The sequence below is a fragment of the Chelonoidis abingdonii genome, chromosome 9, assembly GCF_003597395.2.
Source record: "Chelonoidis abingdonii isolate Lonesome George chromosome 9, CheloAbing_2.0, whole genome shotgun sequence".
NCBI lineage: Eukaryota > Metazoa > Chordata > Testudines > Testudinidae > Chelonoidis > Chelonoidis abingdonii.
The window spans coordinates 70,745,285-70,767,763 of NC_133777.1; the positions used below are offsets into that span (position 1 = coordinate 70,745,285).

At 46.4% G+C, this 22,479-nt stretch overlaps 1 protein-coding gene and 1 long non-coding RNA gene across 4 annotated transcripts in view; one reads left to right on the plus strand and one right to left on the minus strand.

Moving 5' to 3' along the window:
* Positions 1–270: 270 nt before the first annotated feature.
* TICRR (TOPBP1 interacting checkpoint and replication regulator) overlaps positions 271–22,479 on the minus strand; it is a 31,318-nt gene continuing 9,109 nt past the window's right edge. For all 3 annotated transcript variants that reach the window (XM_075069683.1, XM_032806507.2, XM_075069684.1), the window contains 15 exons: positions 22,005–22,156; positions 20,487–20,587; positions 20,033–20,126; positions 19,820–19,899; positions 12,630–12,872; positions 11,520–11,616; positions 11,212–11,284; positions 10,143–10,289; positions 8,567–8,657; positions 7,938–7,999; positions 6,829–6,984; positions 5,931–6,085; positions 3,239–5,534; positions 1,173–1,283; positions 271–834 (listed from right to left, as the gene is read on the minus strand). In XM_075069683.1, coding sequence (XP_074925784.1) covers positions 716–834; positions 1,173–1,283; positions 3,239–5,534; positions 5,931–6,085; positions 6,829–6,984; positions 7,938–7,999; positions 8,567–8,657; positions 10,143–10,289; positions 11,212–11,284; positions 11,520–11,616; positions 12,630–12,872; positions 19,820–19,899; positions 20,033–20,126; positions 20,487–20,587; positions 22,005–22,156 — 3,977 coding nt within the window. In that variant the 3' untranslated portion in view covers positions 271–715. The remainder of the gene's footprint in view (positions 835–1,172; positions 1,284–3,238; positions 5,535–5,930; positions 6,086–6,828; positions 6,985–7,937; positions 8,000–8,566; positions 8,658–10,142; positions 10,290–11,211; positions 11,285–11,519; positions 11,617–12,629; positions 12,873–19,819; positions 19,900–20,032; positions 20,127–20,486; positions 20,588–22,004; positions 22,157–22,479) is intronic.
* Positions 12,808–22,479, plus strand: part of LOC116840115 (uncharacterized) — a 14,288-nt gene continuing 4,616 nt past the window's right edge. Inside the window, exons 1-3 of the long non-coding RNA XR_004377307.2 lie at positions 12,808–12,879; positions 20,006–20,139; positions 20,512–20,624. This is a non-coding gene — a long non-coding RNA (uncharacterized LOC116840115). The remainder of the gene's footprint in view (positions 12,880–20,005; positions 20,140–20,511; positions 20,625–22,479) is intronic.

Genomic DNA, 22,479 nt, shown 5'->3' on the forward strand with positions numbered 1-22,479 from the left:
CAGAAAGAAGTAGCATGGTCTGAACTGTAATCTCAAGTGTTCCCCTGAAGTATCCCTCTCAAAGGAATAGTTGTAAATTTGGGAGAGGAGAAAGCTCTCAGCCTTGTATTAGACTTGAGTCACAGTGAGGAAGTGCATGTGATATAAGAGCAGTACACAGTATATTCCCCCCCATGCTGCTCAGACTTAGAGGACTTCACTAGCTCCTCCAACAGCCTTTCAAGCTCCCAGAGCCAGGTCCACAATTCCTAACACAGCACAAAGTAGCAGTTCCGATTAGTTTATTTTTACAAAAGAATGCTAAAATAGTGACCATTCTCTTCACCTGCTCAGACTGAATCTGTGGCACACAAACCCCAGCAGGGGAACACCCATAAGACAGAACCAGGATTAGAATAGATGGAGATACATCTCAAGGGAGTTAAACTTTCTAGTGAACCTAAGTGGCCCTCCCTATTCCCACTGCCTCTTTCCCAGCCCAATGGAAGGAGGAGCTTGTAGAGCTGATTCAAACACTTGATTCCTCATTAAACCCCACAGGTGGGGAGATGGGGATTCCTACACACTGGCTACAGACAACTCCCAATAGCAATGAGCCCCCCATTTGTTCAAAAAAAAGAAAAAAGCTCACGCTCTCAGGGACAGCAGCATGTACAACACAGTGGGCGAGAGCCTGTGTATCGTTAGTCATGTACTCTTTCTCTGGCGGCAGAGTTCAGCTGAGTAGCTTCTTCCGTGAATAAGTCCTGCTAAGGGGCCGCCTCCGGGAGCCTCTGTTGGAGAATGGAGACACTTCTTGGTCTGTAATGCTGTGAAAGACGTCCAACTCATCTTCTGGAGAGGGCAGAAAGGGTTAGTGAAAATCTACCTTTTCAGGTTTACAGCTCAGCACCTGTCTCAGGAAACCCAGTACCAGTAAACTCCATTTCCCTTTAAGTCATTTTAGCCCCAAGCTACTTCCCCACCGTCCCGTGCAAATGTAGCTCAGTTTTCCCTTTGTGTTCTAAGGCTAAACTTCTTGGCAATAGGAGCCTGCTGGGCACAGACACAGCAAATCCTCCAGCCTTTCCCCACTCCCTCCTTTCTGGGTACAGAGCCTGTGCTCTTTCCACCTCACTTAACCACAATCTATCTGAGTGCAAGGCTTTATGAAATGACAGGTAACCAGTTACCTTTGGTGCCCTTCTTCCGAGACGGTGTTTGTCCCTGGTAGAGCAGTGGGGACTGGGTCAGTGCTCGAAGACCACTAGCAGAGAGGGAGCCCTTCACTGGTGGAGTTGAATCTGGAAAAGCACAATGAGACGTGACACTGCAGCATTCCCCCCAAGTCCTGCCCTCTGGGAAGTATCCAAGGGCCCTGGTTACTGCAGCACACTGGTGTGGCACAATAGAAATTTTCAAGTCAAGGCAGAGTAAAAGCCAGCTCTTGACTACGTCTTCAACAACTGCTGTTCTGAGGTTGTCAGGGGAAAGTGAGAAGTTTAGGAAGGAGCAGGAGCCAATTTGGAATAGACACATGCGAATGATTTTACTAAAGTGATCAGCAGAGACTATAACCACCACCATAATGGGTCAGACCAATAACTCATCTAATCCAGTATCCTGTCTTCTGTCAGGCCTATGCCAGATGCTTCAGAGGGATTGAACAGAACAGGGCAATTATCAAATGATCTATCCCCATCATCCAGTCCCAGCTTCTGGTAGTCAGAGGTTCAGGGACACCCAGAGCATGCGGTTGTGTCCCTGACCATCTTGGCTAATGGCCAATGATGGACCTTCATTCCATGGACTTATCTATTTTTCTTTTGAACCCAGTTATACTTTTGGCTTTCACAATATCCCTGCCAATGAGTTCCACAGGAGCTCTGTGCCTTGTGTGAAAAAGTACTTCCTTATGTTTGTTTTAAAACTGCTGCCTATTAATTTTCTTATGTGAAGGAGTAACCAACAATTCCCTTTTCCCGTAAGCACTAACTAAGCTTTTGAGGTAACAGAATACCCAGGAAGAATTATCAGTTTGTAACTTTTAGTGCTTATTGTTTCAGGCTGTCTGCAGACTCAGACACTGCATCAGGTACACTAGCATCACAGTTAAGGGGCTCTTTGCAACCATAAGGAATAGAAACAGTTCTTAAAAAACAAACAAACAAACGTCTTAAGTTGTAGAACAAGGGATGGATTCCAAGGACATGAAATCCATGGGGCCTTGCTTACAATACTGACTGACTGCCAACCCCTGTAATAAAATTAGTTGTAATTTCCACGTCTGTTGCTGACTTGGTGTTACCACAGGCAAGGACATATGCACATAACTGCACGACTTATTTGAGAGTGCAGCTGCCATGACTGCATCTGAAAATAAGAAACTGAGTGCCCAGGGCCAGTTGTCGACATGGCCATCTGCACACAGTTGTGATATTTGCATGTACAATTAATACGTTCTTGCATGTGCCTACTTCAGAAAAAAAACAACCTCTTAAAAAGAGTTTAAAGAGTGAAATGCATAATGCTGAAAAGGGGTGAGTGGTAATAAATAAGCTGTTGGTACCAGAGCAGGCAAGCCTAGGGGTGAGAAGCATAGCATCATACTCTGTATCCCATGAACCAATGCAGCATTCTTCTGGGTGGCTAATATATTGCTCAATTTAATTTAAAGTGTCCCAAGGCCTGAAGCTATTACACCCCAGTCTAATACGTATGTCAGGGAGATTCCCCAGTCATATGCAGCTTACATTCTTCCCCACTCCATTACTCCTAGTTATACCACATTGCTACCACCCCAAATTACAACTCTCCTATCATGGGTTTTAATACCCTTTCACTATGTTAAGAATAGGGACAGGGATGTGACTCCACAATCATTTTAGCCCTTAATCCCTCCCTGTAAGAGCCTCCAGCTGCCAGTCAGTTTATCCTTTTCTCTGATCTCGCTCCAATTTGTCAATATTCTGTTAGAGTTTCCCACAACATGACTGCATATACACCCCAATCAGCACAGGCCTTTTTTGCTGAAATATGGCATTATGACTCATGTTATTTGCTATCCATTTTCACCCTTTCATCTCATTCCAATGGATCTGCCTTTCAGATTTCTTCTGATGTATTAGCTGCATGTTCCCAGCTGCATCTCACTTTGTTTCCTGCCTATGTTTCCAGTCCCCTCTGTATTCTGTTCTCACAGCTTCTCCAAATTTAGCATCTTTGAATTTCAGTAGGGTGACACTTGACAATTGATTACCTGAAACACCGAAGACATCGTCAACCCCTATGGAACTTTGTTGCCCAGGAGTTCTGTTTGAAGACACAGTGGTTCTACCAGGAGGCATTGTAGATATCCTCCTTTTGCTTGTGCTACTCTCATCTGTGGAAGAGCTGACCAGATCCAGGTAGTCTCTAGCTGTGCAAGACCTCTTAGCCTCCCATTTGGTTTCCTCCTCTGGAGACAAGAGGTCAAAGGTCCGCTTCCTGGATTTCAGGCCAAAAGTCCCTGTAGAAGCACCCTCATCAGCTCTGGGCTCAGTGTCACTGGGAGGTGACTGGTCCTGAAGCCTGTAAACCCCTTCCAGTTCAAAGTCAGCCAGCAGCAGAGCTTTGCTGCTGCTGCTGCACTGGTCAGAAATTGTTCCTCCCTCTTCACTTGCTGACACATTCCCTGTACATTCTGTATGCTTCTCACATCGACCACACCCACCATTGGCATTGCTGTTTGCTGCTTTTTTTCTTCGTGGCCAATCCTTGATGGCATCAGGAGTAGTCTTCCCTTTGTTCTTTGGAGACGGTGTCCAGGGAACTCCAGCATCCACATGAGATGGGGAAGTGGTGGTAGAGGCACAGCTAGTTGGGGTGTATGACTGGCAAATGTAGGTCTGCCCTCCACCCTTCCCAGGCGTGCTATGGGAAGAGCGAAAGCAGGATGGTGAAACACAAGCAGCTGCTAGTTTTCCTGGGTGTCTAGCACACCAGGTCACAGCAAGTTCACTGAAGGGACTTTCCTCTCCACTGGGTTTGCTGGACTTCAGTTGTGACTGTACTTCCATGGCTGAGCCAGAACCAACCTTCTTAATGCGAAGCTTAGGCAAGCCAGAAGCTTGCATCTCAAGTTCAACCTCATAAGTTGGTGGACTAGCAGAGGCCAACTTATAATGACTTTTTGGAGTAGAAAACTTTGCTGGAAGTTCAGGATTCCCTAGTCGTGCTGCAGCCTCCCGCTGCATTCTGTCTGGGGTGCAGCGCAATGAATAGGCAGGAGAGGCAGACTTTGAGGTAGCAGGCAAAGCATTCAGAACGTCAGATCTAGAGGGTTTCTTAACAGTAAGAGTCTTCGACTCTTTAGGCTCTTCTGATGGCAAAACTCTAGCTTCTGAGGCATCACTCTTTTTGCTGCCTAAGGAAGAGGAATCTAAGTGCTCACGCTCACTCACAACATCTGAGATCTGCACATGTCCTTTAGCAGAAAGCTCAGGAGAGAGTTGCTTTTCCAAACTCTGATCCTTTCCTGGGGAGGAGCCCTGAGCATCTATACCCACTAGTTCACTTCTCTCTAACATGTGGACACTTTCAGAAGCCTTGGGCTCATGAATCAGAGAGCTTTGTGCAGGAAGCCTTGTGTTACCATTACTATGGTGTTTCTGCTTATTTCTAGCCGACTTTGAGAGTGAAAGAGCAGGATTTTCTTCTCTGGGTTTGGTGTGCTCAGGTAGGCAGATAGGAGACCCTAGGGCTTTCCTTGGGGATGTGCCTGCGATGTTTTGAGATTTCAAAGGAGGTTTTTTAGGTGTATTAGACTCCTGGTCAAGTTCTCTTGTTTTACTGTGAGGAGGTGAATCTACGGACAGAGTCTTCATGGAAGATTCAAAAGGAGAATTAAATGAAGACACTGTTCTCAAAGTGGCTTGGGCTTCTGGAGATAAAGCAGCAGCCACTATACCCACTGGACTCAAAGATTTTGGAGCCGCACATCTGACCTTCCTGGGAGTTGCTTCCATTGGCTGAGACACTGACTCTAAATGGAAATTTGGCTGTGGATTTCTCTGAATCTCCATGCGGAGCGTCTGCCTACGAACAGAAGCTGGAGATGCTGTTTTCTGTGAGGATCTCAAGGAGCGTCTTTGAGTTTGTGGGTCTGTGAAAGATTTTTCCTTGGTAGTACAAACCAATTGTGTTGCTGTATATGAAGCAGTTGCTGGACTGGAATCTTTTAGAGGTGACCCAAAAACATCATCAAGCACTTCATTCCCAGCCTGCTTTTCTGGAGTCTGTAAACCTATCTCCTTGTAAGGAGAGGGAAATCTCACTGGAGAAGAGTCCTTCTGATGAGTTACTTGTGCTAAATGATCCCTCTTCCTTTCATTAGGCTCAGGTGGTGGCTTCTCCTGTCTGGAAGGAGAGAAGTACCTTCCTAAACATTTAGCTGCAGTCTCCTTAGCAGCTGGACTTTTGCCAGGGGTCTTTTCCAATGTTTTTGGTGTTCTGTGTGGAGTACGAGGGGATTTCCTTGGCATTCTACTGGCAGAGCTCAAGGTCTTCTGGGGAGTCTGAGGAAAGAGTAAGAACAGAACATACTTAATAGTACTATGTAATGGCATCTTAACACTCATTTCTGGCGATAAAAATATAGAAGCTGTTTGACTAGAGCCACACAACTAAGTCACACACAAACAGAAGTAGCTATTTAAAGACGCACAAATCTGACTAAGTACGTGTATGCAGTGTAGTTGTAGCCATGTTGGTCCCAGGCTATTAGAGAGACAAGATGCGTGAGGCAATCTCTTTTATGGACCAACTTCTGTTGGTGAGTGAGACAAGCTTTTGAGCCACACTGTTGTCTCTCTCACCAAAGAGAAGCTGGCCCAGTAAAAGATATTTCCTCACCCACTTTGTCTCTCTAAGTACATACAAGCAGAGGGGGAGAGTGTGGGAAGGTATTTTACCTGATAGGCAATTGGTTCCTCCAAGTCTGAGCTGTTTCTTGTTTTCCTTGTTCCAAGTGACTCTTTCACTTTAGGGCTGCTCCCTTCAAGAACTTCTCCAAAGAGAAGCCTCTTGGGAGACTGGATAGTTGGGTTATCCGGATACGGTGGAATGCCTTCAAAAAGCAAAGTGCAGTTAGATTGGCACCAAGCATTGACATGGGATTGACACAGTTGTTCCTGGCACCCAGATGGTCAGAGACAATTAAAGGGCTACAGTATTGGCACCATTTACTCTTTGCTGGCTACCCAAAGTTTCACATCCTGAGCGAAGTATTACTGTTTTCTGTACTATCATAGGAAAATAACTAACACTAAACAGCTGTTACTAATAGATGAACAAACATGTGGAAAAAGTCCTCAAGGACAAAGCTGTTATGATGAATGGCACGACTAAGTCCTGAACTTCTCAGTGGAATCAGTTTATAATCCTTCTGAAGAAGTAAATCAGGAAGAGTCCATCAAGCACTGCAATACGCTCCCACATAGAAGACCTAGGTTTGGCAGCAGCTTTAGGACTCCTGCTGCTGACAGGGTTATGTTACGTTTAATGGGTAAGGTGGTTTATTGGTTTGGGTCTGACTGTTTCTTGGCTGGCTAGGTAATAACACCTTCCTTTTCTCATAGGAACCACTGTAGTTCCAGTCTCCTAACACAGAGACTCCCATTACAAAAATGCTAGATTCTGCTGGCTATAATGGATGCCATCTGGCAGTTCTTACCACAACAGATGCCTCAGAATCTTTAAGAGTTCTGTCTGTAGTGCCAATCAGCAAATGCTTCTGCACCAGAATCTGGCAGCTAGATTACCTATGGCAGTTAATGCCAGGTAAGTAAGTGTGATCGCCAACCCCAGTACCTGTTATGTCCTGCTTAACACATTTCACTTCTCGCTGTACCCAGTGTACTCGTTGCATATTCCGTGAGCTGGGCTGTGCGGTGGAGTAGAAAGAGCCTGAGTGTGTCCTATTCAGCGACAGCTGTTTGATGCGCGGACTTCTTCTTAAACCCACTTCTGGAAGTCAAGAGTAATATTATCAGGGCCTTCTCTCTCAAGACACACACCACTTCCAAAAGGAAGCTACAGCTAGCAGACAAGTGCCTCTGGAAAGGATCTCTGGAGCTGTCCAACAATGATTTGTTCACTAACCCTGTCTCATGCAGGGAAGGGGCTAGTTTGTGGAACATTCGACAAAATCAGAAGATGAAAAGCGTTAAAAGGAAACCCAACTCCAACTTAAGTGGGGACTTCTAATACTAAAACATGTGCTTCCTTCCAGTCCAAACTTCTTCACAGGAAAGACCCCACCCACCCCATCTAAAACAGGTGCCTTATGGTCACATCTCCTCCCATTCATAATCATTCAACATCCTGTGGCAACTACAACAGTTGTTTATATAGAAAAGTAATATTAGGAAAACATGGTTTTGGCTTCTTTGGATAATAAGAGTTTTGTCTTTGGACTAGTTAATCCCACTGTTGGTTTTCGCTCTTCATTTTGTCTTACCCCAAAACCAGCTTGTTGTTCTGTTCCTTAGCTGGGGGCAAGACTGTGCAGCCAGTACCACATGGTCACCTAACACTGTGTAGAACCTCAAACATTATGCTGCAGTATATTAGAGGAGAGAAATGAGGAATTCCCAGCACAAGGCTAGGAGGTACTGTCTTTTAAATACCGCTTCAGAGGTCCAACAATTCCAAAGCACTCCTGGCAAAAGTTGAGATGTTCATAGTTGTGATGTGGCCAGTTTGGAGAATTAAGTTCTGCCTCCCTAAAGTTCTCATTCTTTCTTAAAATCTCTATATAGTTCACTGTTGCCTTCCACTCCAGGGGTGGTTGCAATGTTCCTTATATATTGCAGTTTAGGGTCCTTGGGGATCATCCAGACTGAAGTGTGCTACCTTAGTATGAACTGCAGCAAGGTAAAAAAGGGAAAGTGATCAGTCTGTATTAAATTTATACCTACCACTCATGGCTTTCTCTGGAGATTCTTCTACAATACTGATGTCAAAGCCAGGATCAGAACACCTTGGAGAAACAGTGAAAACATTTCAGACTCCCCATAACACCATGCCTGGTTTGTGAGTATACTAAACATTTGTTTTTCAGAGCTGCAGAGAGCACCATTTGCTAACAAGGCCACATCAACAAGTTGCAAGGTAGTCTCAACGTATGATTAGTAGGCATTGCCTCCCATCAAGAGATCAATCTGGCCACAGGATGTCCTTCCAGCCATGGCACAGACAGGAGAACAGGCCCAACTTCAGCTGAAATTTTCCCTGGTTCTCATTAGTAACTCTCTGTATAAAACACCATCAAACCAGCCTTTGTAGGGGAACCCTAAAAAGTGGCACCCAGCTTTGCCTGAGGGGCACAATGGCAACTTAATGCAAGCATGAGAGATGCACTTAATATGCATGATGAAGCAAGTGGTGGTTGTCCTCTCTTAAATTGTGGGACCTGTAGTCTCTACAAGTTGTCTTGTTGTATCCACAATGCTAAATTCCATAGTACTTGTTTGGTCTGCAGTCCACATCCTGGCCACCCAGCACTTGGTTAAAAACATTTCAGAACTACCCAATACCATTCACTCACCGGCCTTTGATCTGTTTATGAAGCAGCCTCCTGGAGATCTGTTTGTGCAGCGGCGTCTCTGAGACTCTTTTGGTCAGTAGCTTGCGACGATCTGAAACTGATGATCAGAAATTTAAAACAAGCCTGTGAAGTGGCTTGGATAGGATTGAGTGAGCAGTATGAAGATTTTAGAGACTTACAGATCACATCTACATATTATTTAGTCTCTATTCAGGCAGGTAGGCAATTGTACACTTCAGTTTGAACCATCAAAACAACAGCCACGCTGCTCTCATGGCTCACTTCACATACAATATAAATTTTACAGTTAAAGGTGAATTTTGTATATAAAATCTTGCAACTAGCAGGGCAGACAGTCCATTCACATAACTTTTACGTTATATCCCTTTGTTCCCTCATTTATTAGACCTAATTTAAGTCCTTATCTTGCAAATAGCCCCAATAACTACTTAAGTTGTTAGCTGTTTGGGGCAGGAACCTTGTCTTCCCATAGATCTGTAATGCACCGAGTACACCTAAAATGCTATAGAAATAATAGGTAGCATTAATGTAAAAGGAGTCTGGTTTGTACTTAACTTTAGTTGTATAATTAAGGGACTTAATAGTATAGAAATACAGATACGCTGGACTTCAGGGGCTAGCCCTGCTATCTATTGAATTGAGTTTAGTGACAGATGCATGCACAGTACCCTCACAGACATCCACATTCTAACTGTCTGCATAAGGATTCAACCATCTCCCATTTTTCTTATGCCACAGCAGCCAGACACATGAAAAAAGATTAAAAGATCAAATCTTCCTTCAAGACAGGATGGTCAATTATTTGCACAGATTCCATCTCTTTTATAGAGGCGTGAAGTCAGTGAAAGTTGAATGTGATGTCTGAGTGTTAAGGTACACTAAAACATCTCCTAAAGGAAACATCCATGTAAGCAGTTTCCCAAACTTGGGACGCCACTTGTGTAGGGAAAGCCCCTGGCAGGCCGGGCCAGTTTGTTTACCTGCCATGTCAGCAGATTCGGCTGATTGCGGCTCCCACTGCTTCACTGTTCCAGGCCAACGGGAGCTGCTGGAAGCAGAGGCCAGTACATCCCTTGGCCCACACCGCTTCCAGCAGTTCCCGTTGGCCTGGAGCAGTGAACCGCAGCCAGTGGGAGCCACGATCGACCCAACCGTGGACGCAGTAGGTAAACAAACAGGCCAGGGCCACCAGGGGCTTTCCCTACACAAGCGGCATCCCAAGTTTGGGAAACACTGCATGTAACGGTTTGTGTGGGTAGGTGTTCACTTCAAGCAATCTTAACTGATTAATAGTTTCTTTCTTTGTGAGAAAATATTTAACTTACAAATGAAAACAGGTTTGGATTTAAATATTACCCTGCACCATTTGCAACCCAAACACTGCAGCACTGAGCTGAAAATATCTCTTTCATAACAGAAAGCAAATTCATTTTACTGGTAAGAAGAGATGCCAGAATTTTCTTTTATTTTTTTTGGTTAGGGGATCAGGGAGAAGTAATTGCAACTATCTCTTGCAGATCCCAGACATAGGCAATTGCGTAAGCTCTTATCCCACCTCTACCATCCTCATCAGAGCAGCTGCGTTTGTGCCTCAGGCCTTCCACAGCCGATACTGACTGGCTTCGAGGCATCTTCTTCAGGGACTTTTTTGATGGAGAAAGCATCTCTTCATTGAAGAGGTTCCGTCGCACCTTTGTCACCTCTGAAAGCACGAGAAAGGGCAAAAAGTGAGTAGCTATATCACAAAAGGTAATTCTCTCATGGGGCACTGGAGGTAGGAAGAATGTAAACAGACCCGACACTATGAAAGCAAATAACTTTTCAAAGGTGTGAAAAAGCCAAATAACTGAAGAGGTAGTTTGTACTGGTGAAAACAGTCACTATTCATGCCCTTCTCTGAACCCACCCTGGAGTTCTCTTATGAGGATTCCTGTTTATTTACACTTGTCAGCTACTTAAGCCTTTTCTATAGGTTACAGTCAAGGAAACCCCAAGAAGGAGAAAGAAGGTAGGTTGAGTTCAAAGCACCAAAAGGATCACGATTAGGACCATGGGAAATATCCACCAAAGAGACTCTGAGCTGCAGCACAGGTGGTCGTGGGGTTTGTTACCTTACATTTTACAGAAAACTTGAATTTTGAAACAGACATTACCAAGTTTCTAGTTGCAAGGCTATCCCCCTGAACACGACACTTATGAGAGCTTTGAGAAGAATGGAGTATGAACTGCCCCCTTCATTTTAGTGGGGTGGTGACTAAAACCCTATGGTTGTTCTATCAAATATCTCTGTGATCCTCTGTGCAGGACATGAGGACAGAAGATCTAAGGAAATCGGAAGATCAAGGGAGACTGATATTTTGTATGTTTTTTGAGACTAAACGGATTGCAATTAGTCACTTTTTATAAAATTATTCAGCAACTTACTCAACAGCCTATCAGCATGTTGAGTGAATTCACTCATGAATGCTGATAGTTTTCCCCAAAGTTTCCACAGACTGCAGGAACATTTCCTGCAGATTTCCTGTCTCTCTATTAGTGGAACACTCCTGGCTCACTATGATGTACAATGAAATCAGCTATGTGGGGAACCAATCAGCTTTCTATGGAGAAGAAAGTTGTCATACCTTGCACTGCCTCCTTCTGCAGGGGAAGCAGCTGTTGGGCTTTCTCAGTGGCAGAGTAACAGTGAGAGTTTTCCTGAAATGAAAAGGTAATAAGTGTTAAACTGCTAGTTTATACTCAAAATCATAAGCGTGAAACATTTAGACAAGAGTTTCAGTTCTCAAAAAATTCTGCCTCAGAATGATTTTGGCCTTGTGCAGCTGATATAAGGCACTTAACAGGCAAAGAACACATGTACCCACATGTGGTATCACAATGCTGCTGCACCACTGCAGCAGATACCCACACCCAGTCCCCTAGGAAAGCTTACCTTTCTGATGGGATTCTTGGGTATTTGGGGAATTTCAATCTGGCGTAAATTCTGCGATGCTTCTGTCATGCTCCTGTGTCTGGCTAATACATTATTCCTTTAGAAAGGGTACAAGAAATGAAGATACAATAAGGACAAATGTAAGTATCAGTTCTACTGATATTGGTTCTTATATGGAACATAACTTGAGTTTGTTTCTAGTGAGGCAGGCAGGTCATATTACAGACTCCATCTGTATTAGGACCGCAAGCTCTTTGGGACAGGACCTTATCTATACTGCAAGGAGCCTTAAGAGTTTTTTAATCAAAACACCCAATAACCTCGGCTCAGCCACTGCAACAAGTAATCCAGTCTTGTCTTTAACTCCTCAGGTTCCCATAGAAATATATTGCACAGTGTGATTCCTCCACAGAACACACTTATGGACTTGGTATCTGTACAGATCAGTGACACTATTAAAATTGCAGGATATCCCAGAGTGTGCAAAACATTTAGCGCACATGAAGTTAGACTGCAAATTCCTTGCTTGTGTGGGTTTCATTTAACTCCATTGTAGTCTAAGAAATCTGGTGGTGATTTAATTTCTTTTAAAAAATAAACAAACACACCAACCTTGGGTATGGAGCCCCTCCCAGAAGAGAAATTGGGCAACAGATCACAAAGGCAGGATTCCAGCTCATTTACCTGGCTAATCAATTTACACAATAGGCCATGATTGTTCCCATGGAGCATGATTAAGTTGTTTATATCTGGATTAATGACTAATGCTAGTTTTAAAGAAAGTAGTTTGACACATTTTTACCTAATGTGTCTTCTGGGTTTAATTTATGTCAAAGGCCCAAGCCACAATTCTCTCTTACAAGCCCATCACAGCACAGTTCCATTTCCATGGACAAAACAACCATATTCCCAGAAGCATGGCACAGCTTTTAATGTAATTTAATGGACTGAGGGCCTAAATAGCATGAACTAATCCATTAGATACTTACCAAGATCAGCCCTGGTTAGTTATCCAGCAACTGAGCTCACCATGATGGGGCTATAGATTAGATAGCTACTCAGTCACAGGGCTGTAAACAAAATAAAACCCTCTCCCTTAGGAAATACCACCTCCTCTTTTTGGCAGATCTGGTGCGCAGCTCCTCCAACTGATGCGTCTCAGTGCTTAGGGAAGCTGTGCTGTGGGCTGGGACTGATGTCACAGATAGAGGAAGAGTTGGAGATCTGCTATCCAGAGTCATAGAGTCATCACTGAAGAAGTCTGCAGGCAGAACAGATGCCAACTTCGGAGGAATCTGCGTACCCAGACTGTAGTAAAGACCCCCAAGGGTCTTTGGTATGGAGTCCATATATCTAGAAGGTACCACCAGATACACAATATAGATAAGCTTGGCAGAATTCAATTTTTATTTTTACTTTTGACAGATATCAAATGTTTATTTTTAAGCATTTTATTTTAATCTATTTAAATTTTCACAATGGGGGAAATTATGGGATGGTCAAACAATTATTTAACAACCAGTACTAAGATTCAAAGAGTTAAAGCTTTATAACTGCTGAACTGCAGCTTGTCAAAATAGCCTTAAATCAAATTTTAATAAGTTCTCAAACAGTCTTTTTATTGCTTTGTTTATCTGTAAATTTCAGTTCTTCTTCGAGTGCTTGCTCATATCGATTCCAATTAGGTGTGTGCGCGCCGCGTGAACGTTCGTCGGAAGATTTTTACCCTAGCAACACTCGGTGGGTTGGCTGGGCACCCCCAGGAGTGGCGCCACTATGGCGCCGGATAGATACCCTTGCCGGCCCAACCGCCCCTCAGTTCCTTCTTACCGCCCGTGTCGGTCGTTGGAACTGTGGAGCGCGGCTTTGCTGATCTCCACATCCCTAGCTTCTCGTAGTTCTCTACTCCTCACTGTGTTTATAGTTCGAGTTTTTATGTTTATACTTAGTATTAGTACTTAGTTTTATAGTTCGTGTATATAGTTGAAAGGGGGATCGGGGATTAGCCCCTTTCCTCCGCCCTGGTGCGGGCCCGTGCCCAAGGCACCGAGATTCAAACCGTGCTCGGCGTGCCAGAAGCCGATGCCAATAGGGGATCCCCACAACTCCTGCTTCAAGTGCCTAGGGGAATCCCACCTTGTTGACAAGTGCCGCATTTGCAAGTCCTTTAAACCAAGGACAAAGAAGGAGCGGGGTTTTCGATTGAAGCAGCTCCTCATGGAGTCGGCACTTAGTCCTGCAGCATCAGTACCAAGGCCCAACAGACTGCCTCGGTAAGGGGTGCCCCTTCGGCACCAGATCGCCCCAGTTCCAAGAAGGACTCTCGGCACCGACCTCTACTGGCACCGACTCCTCGGCACCGCTCCCTTTCCCCAACTGGGAAACGACATGCTGCTCCAACTTCAGCCTCCCAGACAGAGCACTCGTCTAAGACGGTTCGTTGGGCACCGTCTTCCGCTGTGGCACCGTCGACACCGGCACCACAGATAGCTGCTCCACCTGGGACGGCACCATTGATTCCGGTCCCACAAGGACTGTTGAGTCCGGTGCCAGACAGCTCCCTGGCTTCTGCTGTGGTTGAGCTTGTTCTCCCTTCTACGCCGAAGACCTTCTCTATGGCAAGGGAGCTCATTTCGATGACGGAGCCTATGCGTCCTCAACCCCTGGCACCACCGGTGTGGGCTATTCAATCCATCTGCAAGCCGGCCCTGGTAAGGCCTCCGTCCGTCGATCCTCCAGAGAGACGTCGTTCCAGATCACGGTCTCGCAGATGCTCTCGATCACGTCGCTCTTGCTCCCGGCGCTGCTCGCAGTCCCGGCACCGCTCTCTATCATGGTACCGGTCCGTCGCCACTCGCGGCTGCCGTCTCAGCATCACGTCACCGACAGATCACCCTGAGGAGTACCGATCCAGCTTCTTGGCACCGATCTCTCAGTACTGCGTATCCCGCAGTCGCTCCAGCGACAGGGCTCGAGATTCCGGTTCAACCTCCGGCACCACTATGGTAGAAGGTCCCGGTCTCGCTTGTGGTACCGCCACAGCCCCAGTCACCCGCTCCCGCCGGTACGCCCCGGATCAAAGCGTCCAGAACAGTGGCCGATCATCACAGGGTCTCTCTCAGCACCACCGTGGCCTCGAGAACCACACTTCAGTATCGTCTCAGGCCATGAAGTGCAATCATACCATCTGGAGGGTGACCCTCTCTGACGTCCCCAGCCACTATATCCGGAGGACATAAGCCACAAAACAAGGGCCTCATCACTGGTCATTTGGACACCATGGGCATACCACCAAGGCCCAAGGTGCCCCCCAGTCAGTGGCTCAACGCTTGAGCTTCCGCCTCAGAACACCGGGTACCAGAGTGCAACAGTGAGCCGCCCTCCCCCCTACAGGCACGGATGAGAGGTTCCAATTCCATCGGTGGGCACAGAGGTTCCACCTTGATGCAGCTGATGCTCCTCCTGTACACAATCCACCTCAGGACCCGTTGGTCCGGCCTATCCTCCTCTTCCTCACGCTGACGAAGCAGGGGGTAGCAGAAACATCCTCCTCAGGCCCTGCCCGCCAATCGATCTCAGGGCCCATCAAGATACTCTTGAGGCAGGTGGCCCAGAATGATGAATTTGCAGATGGAGGAAGTCACTGAAATAGAAGGACCCGTCGTGGACATCTTATCAGCTGATGCACCTACTAGAAGTGGCGCTCCCGTTCATTTCCGCACTATTCAACAGCCAATGCGGACACCATTTGGCATCCCCAGCTTCAATTCCACCTACAGCTAGGGAGTAGAGAGGAAATATATGGTCCCCTCAAAGGGGTATGAATACCTCTACACCCATCCACCTCCCTGCTCTCTGGTTGTCCAATCGGTGAACGAACGGGAGCATCATGGCCAGCAAGCATCAGCTCCTAAGGCGAAGGAGGCTAAGACGCATGGACCTCCTAGGCCGCAAATATATTCGGCTGGGGGCCTCCAAACTTAGGTGGCGAATCAACAAGCCCTCCTAAGCCGGTACAATTTTAACACCTGGGATATCAGTGGGGAAGTTTACAGAGCTTCTTCCCCAGGAGTCCCGTCCAGAAGTTTACGGCCCTGCTCGAAGAGGGTAAAAAAGGTGGCAAGAACCTCCCTCCAGGACCTCTCTGGATGCTGCGGACTCGGCGGCCAGAACTCTGGCAACCGGAGTGACGATGAGGCGTATCTACCTGGCTCCAGGCTTCAGCTCTTCCTCCTGAATTGCAGCAAGACCATTCAGGATTTACCCTTCGAGGGACAGGGCCTCTTCTCAGACAAAACCGACCCCAGGTTACAAAAGCCTTAAAGGACAATCGTGTCATAATCGCTTGCTGGGGCATGCACAGCGCCAGTGACCCAACGAAGGTCCTTCCGGCCCACCCATACCGCCCTGTACAACCAGGAACTAAGACCGCGTCGCGTCAGGATAACACCAGACCGGCGTGGCAGGGGGAATCGGCATTGAGAGCATCTGGCCCTCAAGGATCCCAAAGTCAAGTGCCTCCTAAACCACCAATACGGGACTTAAGCAAAACTTTTGATGGGACGCCGAGGACGGCCCACCAGTTATCCTACCGGATCCTTTCTCCTCCTTTTTCAACCGCCTCTCCCATTTCCTCCCTGCCTGGTCCCAGCTAACCTCCGATCATTGGGTCTTCACACGGTGGAATCGGGGATACCATCTACAGTTTGTTTCAACCCCTCCCTCCACCCTCCCTACCCACCCCTCTTCAGGGGACCCTCTCTCACGAGCAATTCCTCTGGCAAGAGGTCCAGGCGCTCCTAAAGCTGGGAGCCATAGAGGAGGTGCCAAAAGACATGAGGGCAAGGGGTTCTATTCCCTGGTTTACTTTTTAATCCCCAAGGCAAAGGAGGTCTACGACCAATCCTAGACTTGCGAGAACTCAACAAATTTCCTGATAAAGTTGAAGTTCCGCATGGTATCCCTGTGGGACCATCATCCCATCCCTGGATCTGGGAGACTGGTTTGCCGCCCTCGACATGAAGGACGCATATTTCCACATCGCCCATTTATCCACCACACAGACGGTATCTCCGTTTTGTGGTCAAACCACCAACACTTTTCAGTTCACGGTTCTTCCCTTTGGCCTTTCTACAGCTCCAAGGGTCTTCACCAAATGCATGGCTGTAGTAGCCGCCTCCCTCAGCGCGTCGAGTAACACACGTCTTCCCATATCTCGACGATTGCTTATTCGAGGGACTTCTCGGTTACAAGTATCGCAGCACGTGGTGCATCGTCAGAGACCTCTTCGAGAGCTTAGGTCTCATGATCAATGCCAGAAAAGTCTACTCTCATTGCCCACGCAGAGAATAGACTTCATCGGAGCTGTTCTGGACTCCACTTTGGCCAGAGCCCTGCCTCCCCCAGCCTTGTTTTCCAAACAATGGCTTCATTAATTCACAGTCTTTCAATCCTTTCCGACAACGTTGGTCTGCGTCTTGCCTCGGCCTAGTAGGTCACATGGCCTCCTGCACCTTCGTGACCAAGTACGCGAGACTGCGTCTCCGTCCCTTCCAAACCTGGCTGGCTTCAATATACGTCCAACACAGGGACAGTCTGGATTCGGTGCTCACTATCCCAGGAAAGTTCTCGACTCCCTGACTTGGTGGTTAGGACCCCTCTCTGGTCTGCGCAGGGATGCCATTCCACCCACCACAATTTCCTTGGTAGCCCTAACCACAGACGCGTCATCTCTGGGTTGGGGTGCCCATCTCGGGAGTCGTCACACTCAAGGCCTATGGTCGCCCCAAGAGCTGTCCCTGGCACATCAACGTGAGGGAACTGAGAGCAGTCCGTCTAGCATGCCAGGTGTTTCGGGACCATCTACAAGGGCCGTTGTGTGTCAGTGTTCACGGACAAACACAATGGCCATGTTTTACATAAACAAGCAGGGCGGAGCCACATCCTCTCTCCCTGTCAAGAAGCCATCCACCTCTGGGAATTTTGCATAGCCCACTCTATCGATTTGGTAGCGTCCTTTTCTCCAGGAGTCCAGAACACTCTGGCAGATCACCTCAGCAGGTCTTCCTGTTCACGAGTGGTCGATACGCCCGGACGGTCATCCATTCTGTTTTCCGGAGGGAGGTGGGGTTTTCCCCACATAGACCTCTTTGCCTCTCGAGAGAACAGGAAATGCCAGGTGTTCTGCTCCTTCCAAGGACGCTCCCCGGGCTCCCTCTCAGATGCATTCCTGATCCCGTGGAAGAGGCACCTACTTTATGCCTTCCCACCGTTTCCGCTTGTCCACAGAGTCTTACTCAAGCTCCGCAGGGACAGAGCCCACCTGATCCTCACTGCTCCAGCATGGCCGAGTCAGCATTGGTACACCCTGTCGTTTGACCTCTCCGTGGCAGACCCGATCCCCCTGCCACTCTGGGCGGACCTCATAACACAGGACTTCGACAGGCTTCACCATCCAGACCTGTAATCCCTGCATCTGACAGCATGGCTGCTACATGGTTGAGCCAGTCGGAATTGCATTGTTCCGTCTTGGTACAACAGGTGCTCTTGGGCAGTAGGAAGCCTTCCACGAGGACAACATATCTCGCCAAGTGGAAGCGTTTCTCCCACTGGTGTGCTCAGAGTAACTTAATCCCTGGAGAGGTTTCTGTTCCCATTGTCCTGGATTACCTATGGTCCCTCAAAGAGCAGGGCCTGGCGGTCTCTTCTATAAGGGTGCATCTCGCAGATATTTCAGCCTTCCACCCGGGGGAAAGTGGCAGCTCAATCTTTTCTCATCCCATAGTTTCCAGGTTCCTTAAGGGATTGGAGCGGTTGTACCCTCAAGTCAGACGCCCGACCCCTACCTGGGATCTCAACCTGGTGCTAGCTAAGCTCATGCGTTCCCCTTTTGAGCCTTCAGCCACCTGCTCGCTGCTGTACCTCTCCTGGAAGACAGCCTTCCTTGTTGCTATCACCTCGGCAAGACGAGTATCAGAGCTTCGAGCTTTGACAGTGGATTCCTCGTATACGGTATTCCACAAGGACAAGGTACAGCTGCGATCATACCCGGGATTCCTCCCTAAAGTGTTGTCTGCCTTTCATGTTAATCAAGACATCTTTCTCCCAGTTTTTTTCCCCGAAGTCGCATTCATCGCGTCGGGAACAACAACTACATACTTTGGATGTCCGCAGGGCTCTCGCCTTTTATATCGAGAGAACCAAACCCTTCTGACGGTCACCCCTGCTCTTTGTAGCCATGACAGACCGGATGAAAGGCATGCAGGTCTCTTCCCAACGAATTTCATCTTGGGTGACATCCTGCATCCGAACATGCTATGAATTGGCTCACATTCCGGCTAGCCATCTCACCGCCCATTCTACTCAGGCGCAAGCCTCATCTGCCGCTTTCCTGGCCCATGTCCCCATCCAGGAAATGTCGCGCTGCTACCTGGTCTTCCATTCACACCTTTGCCTCACACTATGCATTGGTTCAGCAGTCCAGAGACGATGCAGCCTTTGGCTCAGCAGTTTTGCATTCCGCAACGTCTCACTCTGACCCCACCGCCTAGGTAAGGCTTGGAAATCACCTAATTGGAATTGATATAAGCAAGCACTTCAAGAAGAAAAGACGGTTACTCACCTTTGTAACTGTTGTTCCTTGTGATTTGTTGCTCATATCCATTCCAAACCCGCCCTCCTTCCCCACTGTCGGAGTAGCCAGCAAGAAGGAACTGAGGGGCGGTTGGGCCGGCAGGGGTATATATCCGGTGCCCAGCCAACCCGCCGAGTGTTGCTAGGGTAAAAATCTTCCGACGAACGTACACGCAGCGCACGCACACCTAGTTGGAATGGATATGAGCAACACATCTCGAAGAACAACAGTTACAAAGGTGAGTAACCGTCTTTTAGCATCCATGTAAATATTTCTCATCAATTATGTGCCTATGGTGAAATAATAATTTAACCCTTCCAAGCCTAAATACATGTCAAACCCACAATAGGTAGCAAAAGACACAAAATCCACCCCTGTGAGATTTCACTTCCAACTTTTGTACCTGTCCCTTTACCACGACTTAAAATTCTACTCGCCCTAGGCAAGTAGACGTTTTTGACGGGCAAGTAAAATATCACGTATCTTTTCTTTAACATTCAGGATAAAGTATGGCAAGTGGATTGCATCTGAGCTAGTACATTTTCATGACGGTTTTACAAAGCTACCTGAAATCCAAAAGTTTGCCATTTACTTATGACAAGTACCTAACCAAGCCTATATTCCAGTGATAACATTTAATATTTAATCATCACCATAAAACACTTACGATACTAAGACTTCCTCAAGAAACTTTGTAAGGTACCCTGGGTCTTCAGTGAGACACAAAATGCGCAGCATATCGGTCATCTGTAAGAGAAGATCAAACACTCCAAGACCAGCATTATGGTGTGAGCAAAGAAAATTGGGCTGGGAAAGCTACATGTTCCAAGTCAACATTTCCATTCCCATCTAGAAGTCCAGCCCAGCCCTGTTTACTTGCCTCCTCCACCAGTTGCTCCATTTCATCTGTGCTGCTCTGTAGCGACGGACACTGCAGACACATCTCAAGGCGCAGAAATACCTGAAGCTGACACCTACACAGAAACAGTAAGTAATTTATTACTATTCTTTCTAGTCAAACAGTCACATTCATGTTACTGCTCATTGACTAGAGTGTTCAAAGATTGGGGGGCTAGGAGGGGGTTATTAATACAAAATTCATTTGGTTAGTTTTCTTTCCTTAAAAGGAGTGACATGCTCTCAAACACTGGAGTATCTTGCTGTAGTAGAGCTTTCACTGCAGTGGATATTCACTCACTTAAATACAGAAATTATCCCAGAAGATTTGCCCATAGTAATACAGCTCTAGTTGTACTGCAAAATGATCTCTAAAATAGCTAATCAAAATGGCAGTGGTTTTTAAGTTGCAGTAAATAAAATATTGTGTCTCATACTCTCTGACTTTGGTTTCCTTGTCAGGATTGACATCATACTGTTGTCGGAGGGTTTTGCTGGTCTTCAGGAGATGACTTCGGACTCTGTCCAGACAGGCCACCTGCAAATACACAGAAACATAGCACAGGGGCTCCAAGGTACTTTTTCTCTCATCATGCAGCAAGTTCTCGTTCTAACTTGTTTTCTATAGTATGGAACAACTCAATAAAAAAATCCAGGGCTTGAAGCTAGTAAAGTAGTACAAGAATGTACAATAAGGAGTAATGGGATGAAGATAAGCAAGGAAAACTTAAGACTAGCAGGAAAACCTGCCTGAGACACATCAGTTAGACCAGTAGTTCTCATCCTATTTACCATTGTGGGCTGCATATGCAGCTCTCTGTGTGTTATGGGGGCCTCAGCCACAAAATATATATACAACCTGTATAGCCCTGAGGAAGTTACATGGGCCAGAGCTATGTGCTGATTGGGCCACGGGCTGAGAACAGTAGACAGCAGAATAATTTCCCAACAGAAGCGGCAGACATTTTAGTGGGAAGAGATTAAAAAAAAACAACGACCACTTGGGACAAACAATCCTGCACTGGCCTCTGGCAGAGGAAGAACTAAGTGTGACACAACGGGCCTTTTCCATCTCTAATGTCTATGAATAATCTGGTGTGTCTGAAAGGAAACCAATTCAATATCATTGCAGTTCATCCACACGTGTGGGTTTATCTGTACTAAAATGTAGCTAATGTAAGCAGTAAGAGGCAGGAAAGTGTGCAGACATAGATCTGGTTTTGACTGGAGGATCCTCAAAAGAACTTTGGAATTTTGTATCTCCCCCTTCAATCATTTGTGAACTGACCAATTTTTGTTTCTAAATAACCTTATGAACCCACAACTCTCCAACTGTTGCTTCAAATATGAACTTAAATACACTCTCTTTTGAATCAGTACCAAATCAGTTTTTAGTTTACAAACAATTTTCCAGAGAACTCCATGGCAGTACAGTGGAGTTGCATCATAGGCGCATTTAACTTACGCGATTTTAACTATACGCGCTCGGCAAAAAAACAAAGAGAAAAATAATTTAAATACTGTACCTGTAGTGTAGGCAATTCCGCCCGCCATTCCACTCAATGAGCGTTTGACTATACGCAATTTTTGCCTTATGCGCTGACTTTAGAACCTAACCCCCGCATAAGATGCGACTCCCCTGTACATTTCTTATAACTGTCTGATTCTTGTATAAATGAGCCAGTTGAGGCAGAAGAGCTCAGATTTGTGTGCGTGCACGTGAACTGGCTCATTTATACACACACACAATGAAATAATTCTAGGATTTAATAAGTTTTTCTTTAATCTCATACTTCAGCCGTGATCCTGGCATGTACTTTTAACCAAACACACATCTCTATAGAGTTTTAGAGCCTGGAGACATAGATCTTTAGCCACATATGGAAATAACTGGAGAGACCTGTGTCACTGAAAGCACAGCCTCAGCATATGCATTTGTCAACAGATTTGCCTACCTCTCTTTCTTTGGCATCTTTTGGTTTCAGAAAGCTTTTAATGGCTGTGACCATATTCCGTGCACACACAAACATCAGAAATTCTCCATTAACTATAGCTTCTTGGTAATTTGCAGTTAAATGGGAAAGCATCTCCTCCTCAGTTTTGAAATCTGCAAGGTAAGCAGAGCAAACTAACTCTAAGCAAGAGGTAACGAATGGGCAGATACAGCTGTCCTTTCCAATAACCAGGCCCATGTAACAGAGTGAGATTGTAACAGCAGTTCTCTTGCAACACGATGATCAGGCCAACAGAAGATTTACGAAAGAAGTCCCTCAGGAATCCTCAACTCAGACCCAAGGCAGGTGAACCAATAAAGCTCTTAGACCTTCTCAGACCAAAACAGTCTTCCAGACTACCTCTAATATGCCAGTGACAGACACCAAGCCACGAGGGCAGCAAGGCCCTCAAAGACCTACTGTCTGGAGTGGCAGG